The 21,304-nt window shown below is 45.5% G+C and overlaps 1 protein-coding gene across 1 annotated transcript in view; it reads right to left on the bottom strand.

Moving 5' to 3' along the window:
• KIF13B (kinesin family member 13B) overlaps window positions 1–21,304 on the bottom strand; it is a 195,181-nt gene that overhangs the window by 167,771 nt on the left and 6,106 nt on the right. Inside the window, exon 2 of the mRNA XM_015406436.1 lies at window positions 13,443–13,536. Within this exon, the coding sequence (XP_015261922.1) occupies window positions 13,443–13,536 (94 nt within the window). The remainder of the gene's footprint in view (window positions 1–13,442; window positions 13,537–21,304) is intronic.

The following is a 21,304-nucleotide window of genomic DNA, read 5'->3' as shown; positions in this document are numbered from 1 at the left end:
TCACAATCAGTTAAATCTTATTACACTATTGATTATGTGCCACATACTGTTCCTCTGGCATTGTTTTAAATTTTGTAATCCACCTTGAATCCCAGCAAGAAAGGCGGACTACAAATAAATCAAGTTAACGTCTTGTGGCATGCACTACTTCCCAGTTCCTTGCAAGGGAGATGGACGGGGACGGGGTGCCTCCAAGCATGATCCCCCCCAGCCTGTCAAGGAAGGGAACAGACAGGACTTGGAAAGCTCGTTCGGAAGACTCTGCAGCTCAGATGACGAACTGCTGCTTGTAGAAGAACTGGCACACGGAATGTGTCTGAAACCAAAGAATACAATACAACAAAGCCTTTAAGTCCAGGCCACTGCCTTAAACAAGACTATGATCCCTTTCCTCTCCATGTGGGCTTTAAATAATAGAACTGTATTGCCAGAGACTACAAACAGGAAGGTAACTGCAGTTTAACTGAGTCCGTGAAAGGAACAGCATTCAGTACACATCACGTTGTAAAAAATATTCTTATATTTTCAAACAGAACGGCTCCCCCAAAGCAGCTTGTAAGTAAAGCCTATCCTATTTTAAAAGATAGCTGCTGGGATACACATTTCTAAACTTTAGTTAGGGCTTTAGTTTTAAGTTGATATTTTAAACCACAGAAGAACCCAAAGTGCCCCGTGACCAAAAATACAGGGGTTGAAATTTTTGCTCCTGCCCTAACTGGTGATTGGCCAAAAGCCTGAGGGAGGAGAGACCGAGAGGGAGTCTCAGGGTACGAGGGTGGGAAGAAAAGGGAGCAAAAAGCTACCACAACTAGTGATGTTTCCAAGATTGCAGTGAGCTGGCGTGCTAACAATTCGTGCCAACTCCTGGGGGGAGGGGGGGGACACAGATGCCAGTTCAGATTGCTCTTTAGCTCCACTTTTATCCCCAACATTAAGGAAATTGTGAACAAACTTTAGCTCCAATACAAAGACTGCTTCAGTCATTAACAGGGCAGTGAAAAGCCAGCGAGCAGAAGGTATCGACCAACAGGTTGCATTCACTGGCCAAAGGGGCTTCGGTTGCCTTTGTGAAACATTACAGCAGGTATAGAATAAGCTCTCGCTCATTAAAATTATATAGCATTGCCTGTAAATGAAAACGGGATGAATATAGACACGCTGTCTGGTTTCCTAGTCAAAGGGGCAGACGCTCCAGCCCAGAGGGAAGGATGTTGCCTTCTGGACAGCCAAGAGCAGATGTTGCTTTCCTGTAAAATGGCCTTATAAAGAGGATACAGCAATAAAAATGCCCTATAAAATGCTGGGTTATGCAAAGAAGGAAAATGGCCTTCTCTGCCTTTGTCCTGCATGTAAAGGGACATGGACAAGAAATTTCAGGGAAGACAAAGAAGAAAAGTATTTTACTTGGTCCCCAAGGATCTCATTAATTAAAAATCTTTCAGCAGAAGCCAGGGTGTGTTTAGGATGGAAATGAAGCTCCCATTATTATTTTTTTTAAATCTTGCATCTGCTTGGTAGCCATGCAGCTCCTGTGATTTCAATGGCCCCCCTGTGATGGCATGCTAGCAAAACTGACAAGCCAAAGTCATATGGAAAGGCTTAAAAGGACTTTGTTCTTAGTACAGTCAAGCGGATTGAGTCTCACTGAATCCAAGGCAACCAACATCTGAAGAGTATGGAGAGAACCTCGGCATATATTCTGGGACGAATGGGCCATATCTGGGGTTTTCATTTTACATGGGTGTGTGTGTGTGTTGGTGAATAAGTCTGAAAGGTGCTATCAGACAAAGATAGCTAAATTGAATTTCCACCTCTGGGTGCCTCATGCTGGAGTCAAACCACAATAACCAGTTCAACATTCCAACAGGCCAGCCAGCAGCCTATACTTAAGCACCTATTCTAGAGTTAAGAGCTTCCATGGCTTTAAGAAATGGTCACACCGATCCAAGAGTCAAATCCAGAATGGTCCAGAGACCTGTTTTTATTGGTTCAGACAGGAAATACAACTACCACTAATCCTCCACAGATCTCTTCTGAAAGCAGGCCAAAAGTTCTGAGCTACTTAAAAGCTTCTATCCTCCACCACCATTGATACGCTTCATAGAACCCTTCAACTGCCTAGACATTTTCCGCCATACCAGGAGGAGGAAAGTGTTTGTGCTAAGAGTGCCAGACAAACCTGCTCAGTATTTTTAGATTATAGAAGTAACATGGGCACTACCAGGATGCACTGTGATATCTCAGAGAATAACCAGTTTATACAGCATGCACTTGCACAGGCAGCAGACAATCAATTGTTGCCTATAGAAATGAATGCCATAATTAACAAGCATTTATACAGCAGATTTCAAGTCCTCCAAGTGCTTCATATTCATTATTTCAGGAACTCTGTAGGTCAGGCCAGTAATATGAACCCCACATTGCCGATGAAAGACTTACGGCAGTGGGGAAAGGAGCATGTGCCCCCTAATAAGTCTGTGGCTAAGATGACATTTGAATCAAGGGCTTCTGGTTTCACAGCTCACTCTTCCAGGCAGTTCATTACTCCAACTTACAACCAATAAATCAGCCTTAAATACCACAAAATTTTTTTACTGCCACAGAATAGCTGTCAGGGGAAGGCCATGGACAGTGATAACTGCAACCTATCCCCAAAGCATTCAACTTACAGCTGTAACTGAATTGAGGTTTGGAGGGGGTGCTCTCCAACCCAAGGCCCCCCAGATCCATTGCTGGTGACAGAGCTGGAAACACTGGAAACTGAACCCAGAAGCCCATCATACTGAAGGTACTGCTTGCCTGACAAGGCCCAGGCTGCCCGAGGCCCATACAATCAAGACACTTTGTACAGCAGGCCAATGAAAAAGGAAAGTGCTCTACCCCAAGGTCCCTTTGGAGCTCTAAGAGGGGTCTGAAAACTGACCCTACACAGTTCCGGCTTTCTTCCCCATGAGAGAAAACCTGGCCTAAACGGCACACTTGCCACAATCCTGGTTGGTGACATGATGCCCGGCCGTGAGTACTTGCATGGGGTAAAGAACTTTCTTAAAGCCAACTTTTACAGTGTTTTCCCCCCCCCCCCCGGGAGCTCCAGAGGCTTCACACCCCATGAGTCACGCTAACTTTCTAAACGATACTCAAGACCTCTACCCTTCAAGAAGAACCACAGAGACACAGATTGTCTCCATACTTCCAGGTGGTTTAGACTCACTACACAATGGCCAGCCGATTCACGATGCTGCTGAAACCCTTGTCATTTGTGAGCCCAATACATGTGTTCAAAGTTCTGCAACTCCCTCCTCCTCCCCAGGGAGATTCCTCTGTTTCCTTCTATCATTCTCTGCCACCAGGTGAAAATTATGTTTTGTTTGGCAATGTGCACTTGTATGTCTATATGGTTAACTGAATTGTTTAAATATTTTATATATACCTTACTTTAAATTATTTTAATGTTGAAATGTTTTGATGTTTGCCACCCTTGGGGAGCTTATTTGGGTAGAAAGGCAGCATGTAAAATGTTTTAAATAACAATGCTGTGAGACAAAAAATATTGAATGTATGAAAAATGTGGTATAGCTATTTTTTAAAAAATAAAAAGATCCCTACAATACCTCTTGGAATCCTTGAAGACTACTGAGGTGCAAAGCTGAAGAAGCCAAATGTATGTGGTAACCTTTACAAATAGAGCATGTGAAAACAGAAAATTATCCATTATGTGATTGTTGACCAGGCCTAATGGATGGGCTGTGAGATTCCCAGTACATCGCTGACTTTCAACATTTCCTACAATAAGAATGCCTGTAATAGAGGTAAATACATGCTCTTGGCTCTGCACTTACTAACTAGAAATACCTGTTGGGTGCATTTCTGTACACTTGCTGCATCCATAAGAAACTTGGCTGGTCATCACAAAGATTGGATTATTGCAGCTTTTTCAAGGCTGCCACGCCCATGGCAGTTTCCTAATGGGCCCTCAAGAATTGCAAAAGAGTTTTATGTGCAAGGCTAAATTGAGTTAATGTGTAACAGAAACGTTTTACTCTAGAGCTATAAAAGGCATCCCAAACATTTACTTAAAGCAAACAATTCCAAAAAATGAAGTCAATTCACTAGTGAAATTCATGAGTGATTCACAATTTGATGCTGATTTAAAGAGTTACAGGAAGTATACACTTTAGTCTACAAAAAGTATAAATCATACACACAGATTTTTTTTTTTAAGTCTAAGAAAAAACATCAGTTGGCAAACACCAAAGTAGTTACATTCGGAGGGCTAAATCCAGTATTCGGAGACTAGCAAAGGTTACCGGAAGGAAATCAAGGTTCAAATGAGCCGCTTTGTAATAACCTGCCTAGAAGGAAACCTCCCCCCATTTTAGGGTGTTAGGATATCACCTGAATCACTAAATCAACACTTTTGTCCACATCATTGGGGGGGGGGGGGTTGTTTTAGATTCTCTCTGGAACACATCCTACTCCAACAAGCTTTGGGAAGCTGAATGGATCCATTTTAAACAGTGTGGTATAGTGGTCAAAGTGCTGAACTAGAATATGAGAGACCCAGGTTTGAATCCACACTTCTATGGAAGCTCACTGGGTGACTTTGGGCCAATCACATGCGCTCAGCCTAACCAACCGCGTAGGGTTACTGTTGTGATAACAGAATGGAGGAGAGGGGAACTCTAGAAAGAGGTTCTGGGCAGGTGCCCCGGCCTTGGACACTCTGTCAATGTGCTGTGGCGACCTCAGCAGGGTATAATTACACTAAGTCCACCATTTTCTCCAGAGGAACTGATCTCTGCTACCTAAAGAACAGTTGTAATTTTGAGTGATCGCCAGCCCTCACCTGGAGATTGGCAACGATGGTTCCCCAGAAGGGAATGGTTGGTTTGGAGGGTGGTCTATGGCTTTGTACCTGTCCGAGGTCCCACGCCTCCTGAAACCTCACCCTCTCCAGGCTCCATCCGTCACATCTCCAGGAATTTCCCACCTGGAGTTGGCAACCTTATCTCCTTCCCAGCCAATCATCAACCTATCTTTATTTCCCCCTCACTCTTCAGCTTTCCACCCCCCACACACCTGCAGCCTCTCCTGTGCTCGGAAGCCCTGACTGCTACGTCACATTGGCTGTCATACGGGGGCCACCTCAGCAGCATATAAGGATACAGAGCCCACCATTTTCTCCAGGGGAACTGATCTCTGCCATCTGGAAAGCAGTTGTAATTCTGAGTGATCTCCAGCCCTCACCTGGAGATTGGACACATTTTACCTCAGAACAGCAAACTGTTTAGAATGTTAGAGGCAAAAGCCAATCAAGTCGCATATGCAAACGACCTCCATGTTCCGAGGCAAAGGCCAATGAGGCCGCATATGCAAATAACCTCTGTTTTCTGACTGGCTATGGGGGGGAGAAGAACAGCAAACTGTTTAGAATGTTGGGGGCAAGACTCAAGCAAAGCAGCCAGTGGATAGGGACAGATTCTGAGTGACACACCAGGGCACCAACCAATTCCAGAGCGTATGGAGTGTTCTAGAGAAGTGCCACCACCATTTGGCTTTTATACATAAGGGAGATGGTTGTTCTTTTCTTTAAATTGCCTTGAAACCTTGGTTGAAATGTATAAATAAAATGTTTTTTAAAGTGATCTTATGTGGATGGCCATATATTTAGTATACAGCATGGTGTTCATTCTTCTAAAATGATCACCGTGAGCTGCCTGAAGTTACACTCACAAACTGTTCATTGATACCAACAAACAAGTATGTATTTTATATTACAGAAAAGGAGGTACAGTAAATCTCAGCAATAATCTCAAGCGTAGCCATTGACTCCCTTCCCATCCTTCAAATCTCTACCCCACACACATCTTTTCCATTAATTTAACTTGACATTTTGTCTTGGAATAATTCCAGGGTAGCAGCACATTAATTTCTGCAGCAAAACTACCATAGAATCTTGGGGAACTTTAGAGAGTACACAGATAGCAGCACAAGCTCTGGGTACCCCAAACCAACCGTTCATCTCCATGGGTTAGGAATACCAAAGCACCCTCCCAGAATTACAACTGATCTCCCAACTACAGAGGGCAGCTCTCCTGGAGGAAATGGCAACTTTAGAGGGAAGAATCTATGGCGTCACATTCATACACTAGTTTGGTGTAGTGGTTAAGTGCGCGGACTCTAATCTGGGAGAACCGGGTTTGATTCCCCACTCCTCCATTTGCACCTGGCTGGATGACCTTGGGCAAGCCGTAGTTCTGGCACAGCTGTTCTTGAAAAAGAGCAGTTTCTGTCAAGAGCTCTCTCAGCCCCACCCACCTCCCAGGGTGTCTGTTGTGGGGAGGGGAAGGGAAAGGAGTTTGTAAGCCGCTCTGAGACACCTTTGGGTAGTGAAGGGCGGGGTATAAATCCAATCTCCTCCTCCTTCTCCTCCGCCTGCTGAGCTCCCTCCCCAAACTCTGCCCTCCCTAGATACCACCCCAAATCTCCCAGAATTTCCCAAGCCAGAGTCAGCAACCCTAAAATATATGAACACACCTGCCATACAGAGAGCCAAAGTAGTGCTGTATCAGGAATGGGGCATGCGTCAATCAACACCTGCCTGCCTGGAATCATTTCTGCAACACAAGAGGCTACCGATAGCATGACCATTTCAAACATTTTTAGATTTAGTTATGGGACCAAGGAAAAGGAAAGACCTATCACCATAACTCCATTTTTTTTTAATGCACAATGATTGCTGTTTCTTCTTCAAGCCATCTCTCCTTTGTCCCTGGCCTTTTCTGCTGCAGAGTCATTCCCAGGAATGTAATGAGCGACACGTACCCCACTGAAGACGCAGTGCTGACTCCTGGATAACACGCCGAGAGCTAAATTCATTTTTCCAGGTGAGGAAACTGCACCAATTTATTTAAGCGCGCTGCCATTTATTTAGCACTGTTTCACATCCAACATTTCTTTTCCCAGTTCTGCCTGCTGAGCAGATGTTTCCACTGTATGCAATGACCTCCACGTCAACCCCAGGGCCACATGATTAACGCTTGCAATAACCTGCATTATTTTGCACTTGTCAAAGTTGCGCTTTGTCAATGTGGCGTTTTTTTGAATCTTTGAAATGACTTGGTTCTCTGAAGGCATGAGTTGCATGGGGCTGGCACCTCATCCAAGCCTTGTCTACATAATGATACATCATAATTTGCTTCTATATTAGATTTCTTTTACAGCATTTGGAAAGAAACCAAACTGAACTGAATTAAGGAGAGAGGGGGGAAAGACCCCAAATAACCTTACTTGTTAGCAATATATGCTGCTGTCCTTTGGGCTCAGCAGGTTGTCCATCCTCAGCAGAAGTTTGGGGAAGGTCAATAGTTTGGTATTTTGCTGTCTAAATTTCCAGGTTCAATCCCTGGCATCTCCAATGAAAAAAAGGGCTGGGAAAGCCCCATTCTCTGAGATCTTGGAGAACAGGTGCCAGCCAGAGTAGAGTTTAGATGGGCCAGTATTCTAATATGGTGCAAGGTAGCTTCATACAGGCAAGCTACGCCAACTCTGCAAAATGCACCCACATCATTCCATGGATAGAGGAAATGGGAAGAGGACATGGTAACCGTAACCAGGTGTAGGGAGGAAGACATACTGGCATTTCAGTTGCAGAAAAACAATGCACCCCTGCCAAGTTCCAACTGCTGACTATTTCTGGTTCCATACCAACATATGCTCTGTGGGCTCTTAAAACTCAAACACAGACATAGGGGGTTGCCGATGCCGTCCTGTTCCCTGTACACTCCTCTGTCTGAGGACCAAAATCCAGTTCATACTTTTGCCCAGTTGACAATGCTCTTTCCACGATGGAAAAGCAGGAATCCTCTCCATAACATAATGGGAGCATCATACATCAGTGTTTATACGGAGGCCTGTATGTGCCTTATCCCCTCCCCTTTGTTCTGAGGGGAAACACAAACATGAATGGGACCTCAAGGACCCCATGCTATTAATCTACATCACCCATTACATCTTGCACGTGATGGAAGAGGACACATGCACCTGCTCCTCTACAATGTGAAGAGGATCACTGGCCAGTCGAATATACAAACCCAGACTTCTTTTACAAGGGGTCATTCCTTTTTGCTTTTTTTTTTTTGCATTAGCTTGCACTAGAGCAAAATGTAATTGGTTTTGACAGTGCTATCAGTTACCTGATATTCCAGTTTTTTGCCTGAAGGGCTGTGATTAAGTACTGCTCCTAAGAGAAGCAACCAACTATCAGAGAGCTATGAAGGTGTCTAAGACTGTACCTTAAGCATCACAGCTTTATGGTAATTTATTTATTTGGATTTATATCCTGCCCTCCCCGCAAGCGGGCTCAGGGCGGGTTCCAACAATATAAAATGCAATACAATTAAAACCAGATTAAGAATACAATATAAAATAACGTAACTCCTAAGTGCCAGGTAAACTCCAGTGGAGACCAGATACCTTAGTGGTTGATGGTATCAGAATTTTAAAGATTGTAAGGATCTTTAGGATTTTAAGATCTCAAGGATCCAGGCTACAGATGGAGGCAAGCCAAAGGAAGGGGACGCCTGATGCCTCAACCAAAGGCCCGATGGAAGAGCTCCATCTTACAGGCCCTGTGGAATTGTAATAGATCCCGCAGGGCCCTGATCTCACGCGGGAGGTCATTCCACGAAACAGCTCATTCCATCAGACAGTACAAGACAATCTACAGCCAACAATAAGGTTTGGAGGGGGAAGGAAAAAGTTTTTTCAATCACCTTACTAACCCCCCCCCCCAATGTTTAGACAACACTTACTATATCTTTATAACCAAATAGACCTTTTTTCTCATTTGCCAATACAGCCACAGAATCAATTTATGAGGTACTCAAGCCAAAGGGTACTTGCAAATGGCAGCCAATAACACCAGTCCCTTCTAGTCTATTTGGACTACAGGTCTTGATTTTTGCTGATTTCCCCTCTTCCACTACTGACCTCGACTTGCCCCTTAGGTCATTTCTGGAGGTCTCCTGTCCCCCAAGAGCAGCATTTCAGGGAACAATTTGGGCTGCAACAGAATGGGGGTGGCAAAAACTTCCCATTCCACTAATGGAAATCCCTTCCATTGGCAGAAACTACAATTAGATCTGACCCACAAGCTCCAAACACATGTTCTGCACTCTCCCCTCCCCAAGAAAGAGGATACAAATTTTGTATATACCATAAATATCTGCATGGGTCCCACGCATTTGAAACCTTGAACATGTGGAGGCTGGATGAAGCAAGAGGGCAGAGACCATGGATGCAATCTCTTCCTCCCACCCAGTGTATACCTGCACCCTGGGCTTGCTTTACCCTACTGCAACAGGGATCTTGGGAACCTGATGAGGTGCTCAGTGCTGCTATAATACCTCTCCTACTGCCTCTCTGCCCACATCCCTGGCACCACTTCCTGCAAACGTTTCTGCACTGATGTTAACTCCCCAATACCTTGTGTGTGTGTGTGTGTGTGCTCTTATTAGCAAACCACAGGAATCTTTTGCAATTGCTGAAAACTTCTACAGAGGGAATTTTTCAGCTTAGGGAGATCCTTCCAAAAACAAGAACAGACCAGCAGAACGGAAGAAAAGTTTCAGAACACAGACACACAAAGCACATTATTTCCCCTCCTCTGGAATCCAGCAGCACAGCACACACTCCCACCCTCTTCTATGGAGAGAAGTTTTCATTTGCACTCATTTCACAGGATGTGGAAACCAGGCAACTGAAGAACACTGCATGACCCGCTGGCTTGTTGACAACTGGCCTAGCCACCGCACTCCATCTCCTGACATATGTGGGGAAGAGGAATGTGCAACGTAACACTTTTTCGACTTCCTCCGGGGGCTGCTGTCAGAAGGGCAGGGGTTAAACCAGGAAGACTGTACCACGCTGGGAAACTGTTCTTGCTTTCCACCATTGCGAGCCTGCGGGTTGGTCCCTGCTGCAATGAGATTACCATCCCCTGTGGTTTCTTTCCAGATCTGCACGGCACTTTCAGGCTATTTACTCAGAAAGTGGGATGGGTGCCACAAACCACCTTGTGATCTTGATTGGGAAGGCTGAACTTTGCCCATTGCCTAAGCCCGTTGACTTAGTTCGCCGAAGTGAAAGTTCCACTACAAAAATGCATTACTCAGCCGGACACCCATCCATCCACCCCCCCTCCCCCAGCCATAAATTCTAATTACACGTTCAGCTCCTACCACCAGTGGCTTTCTATGCTGGTAGCCCTGTTTAGACAGCTTCGGAGTCAGTAATTTTTGTTCTTATGGTTTTTATAATAATCGGACTGGGAGACGGATGATGTTTAGTCTGGCCTGTCTGCCAACAGTCCTTCAAGGAAGTTACAAAGCCACCGTGTAGACCAGGGAAATTCCCACCAATTTCAGCAATATCTGATCCAAAGGACTACGAGCGCCATAATATTTAAATAGGACCAATTACAATGAACCAGGCCCTAAAGGTTCACGGTTCTCAACTTGCCTACTGACGGCTGCCAGGAGTTTCCCCATCCTGGAGCTGGCAACCCCATAGGGCCCCCCACCTCCTACCTGTGGCCAGGGGGAACCTGGCAGCCCTAGCACCAACACCACCAGGGTACAATGACCCTCTGGTAAGGAAGGGGCTCAAGCTTCCCCTACTAGAAAGGACACCTGTCATGATCTGGGCTGTGCCAGTAGAGGTCTACTAGGCCCAAGGAGCCTGGCTAGCCGTAGGTGAGGCTGGGCCTACAACTCCCAGAAGCCAATGGGAGGTTTTGGAGCCAAAATGGACCAATAGGAAAAGAGGAGGGCTGGGAATAAAAGTTCTGGAGCAGAAGGAAGAACTGTTCTTTCTTCCAGAGGGCAGAGTCAGAAGAAAGGCTGCTACAGGGGAAAAACCCTCATCCTGAGGGAGGGGTGAGTAGTGTAAGGCCACTTGAGATAGTGAGCTAGGGAAAGTATATTTAGATGCGTTAGGGCATTTGATTTCTTTTCTTTTCACCCTCTTACTGTTATTATTCTGCACCTTGTTGTTTTACTCTGCCTATGTGTACAGCACCGACCTTGGCAGACCAGCGGTCCGACTCAGCAGGAGGCAGTCTCATGTACATTTAGCCAGTCATTTTAGCAGTGCTACCTCCTATGGGGAAAATGGCCTTTGGCATTCTTTCAGCCATAGAAATTAATTTAAAATTGCTCACATTTAATGAGATGGCCACCTTTTAATTATAGGCCCTGGCTAGTTTTTAAAGCAAAGAGATGGGGGAAAAGAAAAAAGAAGAAGAAGAAGAGAGGGCTCTGCAGCTTGATCCACAAAAGCAGAAACACACCAAGGAAGACCACTGCGAAGAAAGTCTGTGTTAAGAACAAAAGAAATTGTGTAGCCTGGCATGAACTATAAGATAGATTTGCAGAATTCCTGTTGCTATTAAAAAATGATTTGGCTTCTGTTAATCATGAGGTGGGGGCAGGTGAATTATGTGCATTTCCTGCAGCTTTTCTGTGTTTCTACCGAACTGCAGCACATGCAGGACTCTGATTACAGGCCTTCATATTTACCTCTGCCATTAAAGAGACAGGTCATATATCATACATGCCTTCCCACTGCTAAGACTGCCACTTAGGCAGAGCCTGGAGCAGGGCTAACAATACAGCAGTGTAGCCCAGACAGACCAGCCCCGGGGGTGGGGGGGTTCCCTCTCTTCCCAGGTCCATCGTTCAGCAGCTCCACAGAGCAGAGCTTTCTTTGCCTAGCCAAGTGTCCTTGCGGAAAGGAAGTGATGACTGATCTACAGCTAGCGGAAGTGAAACTCAGACTCCATGACCTTCTTTGACCAAGGTTAAGAAAGCATTCCCTTGGGCTATCTGGTAAACCGCTGCATTGTTTATGAGCCACACAGATGTGGGTGTGACAGCTGATACTCACCCGAGAAAAAAGGCAGCTCAGTTTTCCAGGGAAAATCTATCTGAAATATTTATGCCCCACACTCTCGGTCTAAAAAGCTCTGGAGACAGCCAACAAGGGGTCAAAGATCAAAATAAAGCTCCCCTTGAGTTCAGTGCACATCGGTACAAACTCACAGAGCTGTAAGAGGCCTGCAGAGAGAGGTTATTTAATCAAACCTGTAGCCGCGTTCTCTTTGAGCCGTACTCTGCTCTGCAGGGGGAATTAAATGGAACGAAACATCCCTTCTGTTCCATCTCATCCCATGATTACAGATGAAGCTGCCTTGAAGCAAGCCTGACCATTGGTTTGTTCAACCAAGTACTGCCTACACTGACTGGCAGCAGCTCCCCAGTGCATTAAGCAAGCATGTTTTCCAGTCCTGCTCCCAAAGATCCTTTAACTAGAGGTACCATGGATTAAACTAGGTCCATCTGCTGCACCCTACCATTCAGCCATGCCCTCTCCCTAATGCAATGCTGAACACAAGAAGCACTGAACAGACGTCACATCCTACGTGATCAATGGTAGACGCTATTAACCCACCGCCTGTGCCCACCGCCCTGACCTGGAGGGCCCAGACAAGCCTGATCTCATCAGACCTCAGAAACCAAGCAGAGTCAGCCTTGGTTAGTACTTGGCTAGGAGACCACCAAGGAAACCCAGAGTCGTGATGCAGAAGCAGGCCATGGCAAACCACCTCTGAACGACTGTTGCCTTGAAAACCCTGCAGGGTCACCATAAATCACCCGCGACTTGATGGCACTTTCCACCACCGCCTGTGCCTACTGAAAAGCCTGATTAGACTCAGTCTCTGGCATTTCCAGATGAAAGCAGAGACCCTTTAAGCACTACCCTTTACCATATCAGGTGATATTAGGTGGATCTGGTTTCTTACATTTTCTTCTTCCCCCTTCCTTACTTAGTTTGTTTTCACTTTTAAATAAAATAAGGGAAGGCCAGAAGACATGGCCAATGGGTCCCGTTTGGTCACAAAGATGCGCAGGCTTGCACTAGACCTGGCATTCCTCTTGCTGTTTGCCTCAAAAAATGGGCCCTCCGTTCAGCAGTCCTTCTTACCCAGCACAGCAGCAATTGCGTTTCTCTGTTTACTGTGCAGGCCAAAAGAGGTAGCTTATTTAAGACTCTGAGTAAGTTTTTCCCTCGGAAGATGACATTTTAGCTTGCTGTAAAACCACCCGTCCCACTGAAAATATGCCAGGATGTGGGATTTTTGTTTTTAAAGCAGCTCCTCACACTGCGGTCCAAAATGTCACTGGTCCAATGTTGACAAAAGCAGTACATCTTCAGCACCTAGTTTTATTCCAGCACCTCATTTTAGGAAATGAGTGACCGAGTTAGATCATCCAGTAACACACATCAAGTTTCTTCTACTCCCAGTTATAGGCATCTATTGTTAACAGAATACACCAGTCACACATCTTGGGAGGTTCTCCTTTTCAAAAAAGGGGTCTTACCTGGCATCTCCTTTTGAAAGGTTAGTGTTAACGGGATGAAGAATCACTTTGTTTGCATCCACATCCAGCACACATTTTGTATGCAGGTCTATTTCTATTAGAAAAGGGAGGAAAAAGAGGGGGGGGGGAATGTCAAACATGGTTCCTAAACCACAGATTTCAGTTTTGCAACAGAGATTACCCCTGCTTGCCCACCCATCCAACTCACTCAAAGCATCACAATTGTGCACACTGCCTGTTCTGGCCTCATGCAACCACAGGACAGCTGCCATTACCTACCAGTCTTTCCGTAGGCCAGACAGAACGAGTGCAGGGTTGTCCCAGCTGCTTCTCCAGGTTTTAAAGGACAAAGAGAGGCTGCCAGGGTAGCACTGCAGAGTTATTTTCAGCTGGCAAGAGAAAACCCCGGGAGGCTGGTGGTGCCGAAGTGGGCAGGATCTGCCTTCTTAGCCAGAGGCAAACATCAGACTTCACCTCCGCTCCGTTGACCTGCACGTTCATTCTTGTTAGAGCTGAGCCCAACATAACAACAGTGACCAAAACTGCCATCCTCTTGCAGGTCTCTCCTGGGATGTTTTCACAGCAACTTTCATGGTACAAGGCCTACATCTGAAGCTTACAGACCCCAATCAGGCATGAACTCAGGTGGCAGAATTATAGCAATTACCAATAGACATTCATGCTTATTTCCAGGGCGGCATGTTTTCCCCAACAAGAGTGCAGCACCAGCACTGTGCCTGGGCGCACGTCAGTCCCCCCAGGCATTCAAGACCAGGAAAAAAATACAGATCAAGATGGCCCGGATTCCTAGTGTCACAGGCAGCACTTAGACTAGACAACACTGGGCCAGACTGACTAGCAGCCCGTCTCCACCAATGACCTTCGCTCCCCCAACCTCAGCCATCCAAATGTCCTCTGCTCTCTCAAATGACCCCACCCATTCTCCTTCTCTGCCCCTTATGTTTGCCGCTACCTCCCAGAACGCCTACGTGATGCTTCCTCTCACTTCCTTCAAACCTCTCGTGGGAAAAACATTTTTTCCCATGGAGCCTGTGGCACAACACTTTAATCTCTCATTCCTCTCCTTGGAAGTCAAGAATGTGTAAAAAGTAAATGAATGCCTCCATCTTCCCTGTCCATCCCCACTTTACCGTCTACTACTTTGTTGCAGTCACTGTGTTCAGTTAAGCTCTTTGGGGCAGGGACCTGACTCACTGCTCTCTAAAAGTGCCATACATGGTGATTGTAACGATGCAGCATTTTCCTTAGACTGAAGCTCAGCGCAAGGTGGCCCCTGCTAGAAAAATCTGACTGACACCATCTTGTCTCACTTTTCTGCATGGATCCAGAGGAGTTAGCCATGTTAGTCTGTGGTGCAAAATACGACAAAATGGACACAAATCTGACATAACAAATGGCAAAAATGGCAATATTCAGAAACCAGTGGGACAAAACAAACCTAAAAGTCACTAAAAACAATGTAAAAAAACCCTTAAAGTTAGAAAAACCTCTTCAACCAAATGAATGTGACCCATAACCCCAAAATGAAATCATAGTGGAATCTACAACATTTGCTTTAAGAACATAAGAGAAGCCAATGTTGGATCAGGCCAAAGGCCCATCCAGTCCAACACTCTGTCACACAGTGGCCAAAAAATCCAGGTGCCATCAGGAGGTCCAGCAGTGGGGCCAGGACACTAGAAGCCCTCCCACTGTTGACCCCCCAAGCACTTGCCCCAGCCTGAGAATTCCTATTTTAATTCTGAGATCTGCATGTTTGGGATTCATTGAAGACCTGAGATTCCTTTCAAGCCTGATTGTAATCATTCAGTTAACAGAGATTTATGTTGATTCTGGTGGAAGTTCCCTCCTGGACACTGCACCCCAAAATTTAATACATTGGGCAAAAGGGGAAAGCAGAATTCAAAAGTCACAGGCTCTGGAATAGCCAGTAACCTTATAATGGTCTATGTTCTGCAAGGCATATCATCCCTTGCATAGCTTCCAACCTCTTTGCAAGGATTCCGTCATCCTGCTCCTTGCGGAACCGAGAGCAAATGCAGGCCTGCTTACAGGTTTGGACCAGTGGGGGTGGGGGGACTGGATTCAAATCCCCACTCAGCCACAGACCTGAGCTGCTAACTCCTACAGTATTGCTAGAAGGAGAAAATCGTATGACCCTGAGCTGCCTGGATGAAAGAGTGGGTTACCAATGGGATAAATGAGAATCATATTTGTGATAGCTCCACAGCTATCACCCAGACAAATCCTGCCCACTTCCGACTTCTGCATACCATGCCCAGATTAACAGGCACATCCTAATTCCATGACAACAACATGGTAACAGTTTCAGCTTTCCAGTGGATTTCTGATTCTCTCTTTCTGGTTGTGCTAAACGCATTGCAGTGTTCACGCAGACAAATTCAGGGTGACAAGGCCTTGGAGACATGGCCGGACATTAGACTGGGGGAGGGGTGGGGAAACAAGAGGGGAAGACTGCTCTAGCCAAGTCATCAGGAAGTGTGTTTTGGAAATACAGCTGAAGATTCCCTCCCTCCCAAGAGCTTTTCTTGTAACAGAAAACAGGTACTTTATTTAAACAGCCCCTAAAAGTGGAAGACAACCCCTCCCTTGTAATACTTGTTCACCTACCGTCACCTTCCCTCCTACCTCCAATCTGTCACTAAATGGGATTTGAAGCCTCTGCAGGGTAAGCTTACAAACACAGGAGATGAAACTCTGACCTACTGCCTTACATAGTTTAGGGTTTGGGGGAAGGTGGGGATCTCATGAGCCCAAGTATCCAGGGATTTAAATATGCGACATTGCTATCTGGGATCGGCTTCTTAAAAATATCCCCCGGCCCCAATCCATGCTCACATACCCAACTTTGCCTGAGTTGTGCATTTAGTTCATTTAAAAGGTAAATCAGGTCTGGAGGAAGCCATTAGCATCCAGGCGAATTAGAAAAAATATTCGGGGGGGGGCTGGGGAGGTGGACGCTGGAAGAGCACAGTAACTATTTGCCTGTTTCAATGAAACTAAAGAAAATGCCATCACAAAGATCATTATCAGCTTCCTGTGTTTCAAAAACAGGACTCTCAAGTTTCCGTCACCTTGGGGAAATATTTTAATACAGGTGAACGGAAGCCCAGACATCACTCAGTATAGGCAATGGGGCATCGCAGTTTGAAGGATACAGAAGGTCAGAAGAAACTCAAGGAGACTTTGTAGAACGGGCCTGTAAAACAGAGCTCTTCCGCCAGTCTTGTGGGAGCCGCCGCCACCAATGAAGAACATCGGTTGGTTGAAAGAGAGAGGGCCCTGGACTCCAGAAACTGCCACCAACAGCCTAGAACAGCAAGTCTTGCAAGGACAATCAAAATGAATACTGAGTGCTGGCTGCGAGCTGAGGATTTTGAATAATGGCTGCTACCGTCATACGAAGACCAATGATTACTAGCCCATTATGGTTTTAATCTGTTTTAATTGTAACTTATGTTTTAAATGTAACCATCTGTTTTTATGTAAGCCGCCCAGAGCTGGCTCCAACCGGGAAGGCGGGGTAGAAATTTGAAAAAATAAATAAAATAAATAAGAAAGGACCAAAAAAAAGGCAGTTATTTCCCCATAACCATATAAAGGTAAAGGTAAAGGTTCCCTTGCTCAAAAGCCAGTCGAGTCCGACTCTAGGATTGCGGTGCTCATCTCCGTGTCAAAGCCGAAGAGCCAGCGCTGTCTGAAGACGTTTCCGTGGCCATGTGGCCGGCATGACTAAACACCAAGGCACACGGAACGCTGTTACCTTCGCACCGAAGTCGTACCTATTTATCTACTTGCAGTTTCTTGCTTTCGAACTGCTAGGTTGGCAGGCGCTGGAACTAGAGACGGGAGCTCACCCCGTCTTGCGGCACCCGGGTCTCGAACTGCTGAACTACTGACCTTCCACAGCCTGCAGTTCAGCGTCTTAACCACTTGAGCCACCGCATATACATAACTGCAATTTCTGTATTCTCGCAGGCCCACTATTCTCAAAACAACCACAACTACCCGATCCTCTCACAAATGATCAGCCACCACGCAGCAATAAAAGCTTCGTACCTATAAGTACCCAGATGATGCATGGTCACATATGGAGGGACAGAAATCAGCAACAGATTACTTGAAGCAGATTAGCCCTTCCAAAACGGAGACAAGATCTGGGTGGATGTGGTGGTGGCGGCAGAAAGCGCTCTCAAGTCACTGCTGACTTATGGTGACCCTGCAGGGTTTCCAAGGCAACAGATGTTCAGAGGTGGTTTTTGCCACTGCCTGATTCTGCGTAGCGATCCTGGACTTCCTTCCGGGTCTCCCATCCAAATACTAACCAGGGCCGATTCTGCTTAGCTTCCGAGAGCTGACAAGATCAGGCTCGCCAGGGCCATCCAGGTCTGGGGTCAGGGTGGCCAGTTTGGTGCAGTGGTTAGGAGCACAGACTTTAAACTGGGAGAACCGGGCTTGATTCCCCACTCCTCTACATGCAGCTGTCGGCATGCCCTTAGGTCACTCACAAGTTCTTTCAGAGCAGTTCTCTTATAAGCAGCTCTTGAGAGAGCTCTCTCAGCCCCACCTACCTCACAAGGTGTCTGTTGTGGGGAGGGGAAGGAAAAGGAGATTGTAAGCCGCTCTGAGAGTCCTTTGGGTAGTGAAGGGTGGGGTATAAATCTAATTTCACTCTGTTTAAATAGAGGGTTTTTTAAAAAAAATTGGCTCCAATAACAGTGCGATCCTATGCAGAGTTTTCAGTGGTTTCAATAGGCTTAGACTGGAATAATTTAGATTCTCTTTTTAAAAAGAAACAGATTTAGAACAAAATCTGAACTTAAACATTCAACTGCTTAAAACTCAATTTATGATGCTCTTGAGGAACTGGCTATATCTCTTTGTAAAGTAAAGTAAACAATGGGGAAGACATCTTTGTCAATCATCGCACAGAGCGATAGTTTATGTAAATATACATATATATTATAGTTTGGCACTGGGGGGCAGAGATGGGCCAGTCTCCACAGGAGCTGTCCACCAGTCTAGCTGGGCAACATTCTATCCCTGTTCCATATCTAGTGACAGCATGGCCTCTGCAACTGACTCAGCACATCCACTATAAATATCAAGGAACATGGATTATTCATCTTTCGTCTCATGGAAAACACTGTTCTTCCCTACCCCCTACAACCTTACTCCTGGTTGAGAATATTTACCTTTTGTGGGATGGATGAAAGACAGGGCAGTTCTAGGACTAAGGAAAGCAAAAGACACTTCTGCCTCTTTCCGTGGAGTCAGGATCAATAACAACTTTCTGTTTATTGCTAGGAATTCAGGCAGTGGGTCACTTTAGTGATTGTGTCTAATCTGTTATTATCCCATTTTCATGGTAAGCCATCTTTATTGTTCCAAATCCTCCCTAAACTGTTTAAGTAAAGGTAAAGGTTCCTTTGCTAGAAAGCCAGTCGAATCCAACTCTAGGGTTGCGGTGCTCATCTCAGTTTCAAAGCCGAAGAGCCAGCGCTGTACGAAGACGTTTCCATGGTCATGTGGCCGGCATGACTAAACACCGAGGCGCATGGAACGCTGTTACCTTCCCACTGAAGTGGTACCTATTTATCTACTTGCAATTTCTTGCTTTCGAACTGCTAGGTTGGCAGGAGCTGGAACTAGAGACGGGAGCTCACTCCGTCATGCGGCAACTCGGGTCTCGAACTACTGAACTACCGGCCTTCCACAGCCTGCAGTTCAGCGTCTTAACCACTTGAGCCACCGCAGCTCCTAAACTGTTTTTTACAGGCACACAAAAATAAACCCCAAGAAAGAGGATTTTATTTTTTGCCATCTAATCACAGCTGACTTGTGGCAACCTATAGGGATTTCCAAGGCAAGAGATGTTCAGGGTTGGCTTGCCATTGTCTGCCCACTGCATAGAGATTTGGCCTTCCTTGGTAGTCTCCCATCCAAGGACTAGGCAGGGCAACCCAGCTTAGCTTGCCAGGTCTCATGAAATCAGACTAGCCCAGGCCATCTAGGACAAGGCAGCAAGAAATTACAAACTTCTTTTTTTTTTTAAGTATCTGTTTGGGTTTCTTGCCACTTTATCTACTAAACTTGAGGCTGCAGGCATTCCAAACTGGTAACCAAACCGGTCTGGACTTTACGAGATCATTTTAACAACTAAGAGACCCTCCTTCCACATCTTTATTCTTACCCTCTTAAACTGTTGTTTAGACTTGTTGATTTTTAGTGACTGGTTTTTAGTACACCAGTTTAGGAATTCATTATATGAATCATTCCCAATGTATTCTGTGAAGCCATGGAAATGCTCCTAACCGAAAGAATTCATAAAGACACTGAGGAATTTCAGACAGACGATATAATCCGGAGGAAGAACAATTCCCAAACAGTTTCTGGTCTGTCATTTCAGACAGAACCGTTTTAGAACCGGTTCCCTACCGGAATATATTTGTAATTTCAGACACAAACGCTTCTGTCCCGTTTAGGAAACGGGGCTAAAAAGGGTAATGTGAAATTCTTCACTCACAGTCCACAGGAGTAAAACAAAGAGAACTTCGTCTTCTGCTATTTTTTTTTTACATGCTATCAATACCGGATCACCACACCATGAGGGATCTTGAAATGTGTACTCTAAAGGCAGAGCACCAGCAACACTGAGTGATGGGAAAGTGGCTGTTCTAATAATTTGCTTGGCAGTCCAATATCCCTGGAGGAGGAGGACTGCTGCCCTGGGGCAAGTTAATCAGCATCTGTTCCTAAAGGGCATCTAATGGTGTGGCTTTTGCTATGCATGGCATTCACTGCAATTCAAGACCTTCTCACGCCCTCTCCTTGGGTTTGTGCCTGGGTACCAAATGGGTCTGAGGCAATGCCCAGCTTGGTTAGTGTGTGGCACACCTCAGTTCTTGGCACTGTCCACCCACAGTCTGCATGGCTAAAACATTTGCATTTTGAATCAATTCTTCTACCCTCAGAATGCTGCATCTCTGTTAAGTCTCCAAGGAATTGTGGTCTAGTGACTATATAGCTGTCAATCAAGGGATTATGTTGCAAAAAAGGGTTTTTTTAATGAAAAATGCCACCGTGAAATTAGAAGAACTTTCATAAAGAATGCTTTATATAGATTTGTCTGAGGAACCCTGCACATTGTGAAGGTTCTGGGGTGTGTTCTAAGCCATTCTCTTCATGTGACATTATGTTCCACTGCTGTCCACATGGACTGAAACTGTGTATGAGAACACACCCAACTCTTCCATGCTGCTGGCTGCGCATTGTGAGGAAACATCAGTATAGATGAACAAACTGTATTTTGAGTAGCCTATTTGTTACTCTTTTCATAAAACTCCTCACACACCTCATGAGGAACTTCAGAATTCCTAGTAAGACAGATCAAAACCATGGAGATAAAACATTTGGATCCAATCTGACACGACAGTGAATGCCTGAAGAGCAGCCTCGCTTAAAAAAAGAAAACTGGAAGCCGCAGAGGTTTTTTCATTAGTTCTTATTTACTTTAGAATATGCTTTGCTGCTGTAAATGAATGCCAGTTGGTGTTTTGAAAGGGAGAAAGAGAGATTTTTAAAAGAGAGATTCCAAAGCCGTATCATTGGCTAGGGAAATCGAATTTTAAAAAGCAAGAAATATGAGATGCCACATGTCTCCGAGGCTTCCTGTGCCAACACGTGCTGTTTTTCAGGCATCTCTGCCGCCAGCTCCAACCCCAGACTAAGAACCTAAAACTGAAAACCAACTCCAAGATGCGGAAGAAGGGAAAGAATGCAGAAAGCCCAGGTTCCAGGCAGCACGCTGCCAGGAATGC

This window comes from Gekko japonicus, unplaced genomic scaffold (assembly GCF_001447785.1).
Source record: "Gekko japonicus isolate JY-2015 unplaced genomic scaffold, Gekko_japonicus_V1.1 scaffold7, whole genome shotgun sequence".
Taxonomy (NCBI): domain Eukaryota; kingdom Metazoa; phylum Chordata; class Lepidosauria; order Squamata; family Gekkonidae; genus Gekko; species Gekko japonicus.
Note: the sequence above shows the minus strand (reverse complement) of the source record. Positions and strands in the feature narration are given on the sequence as shown.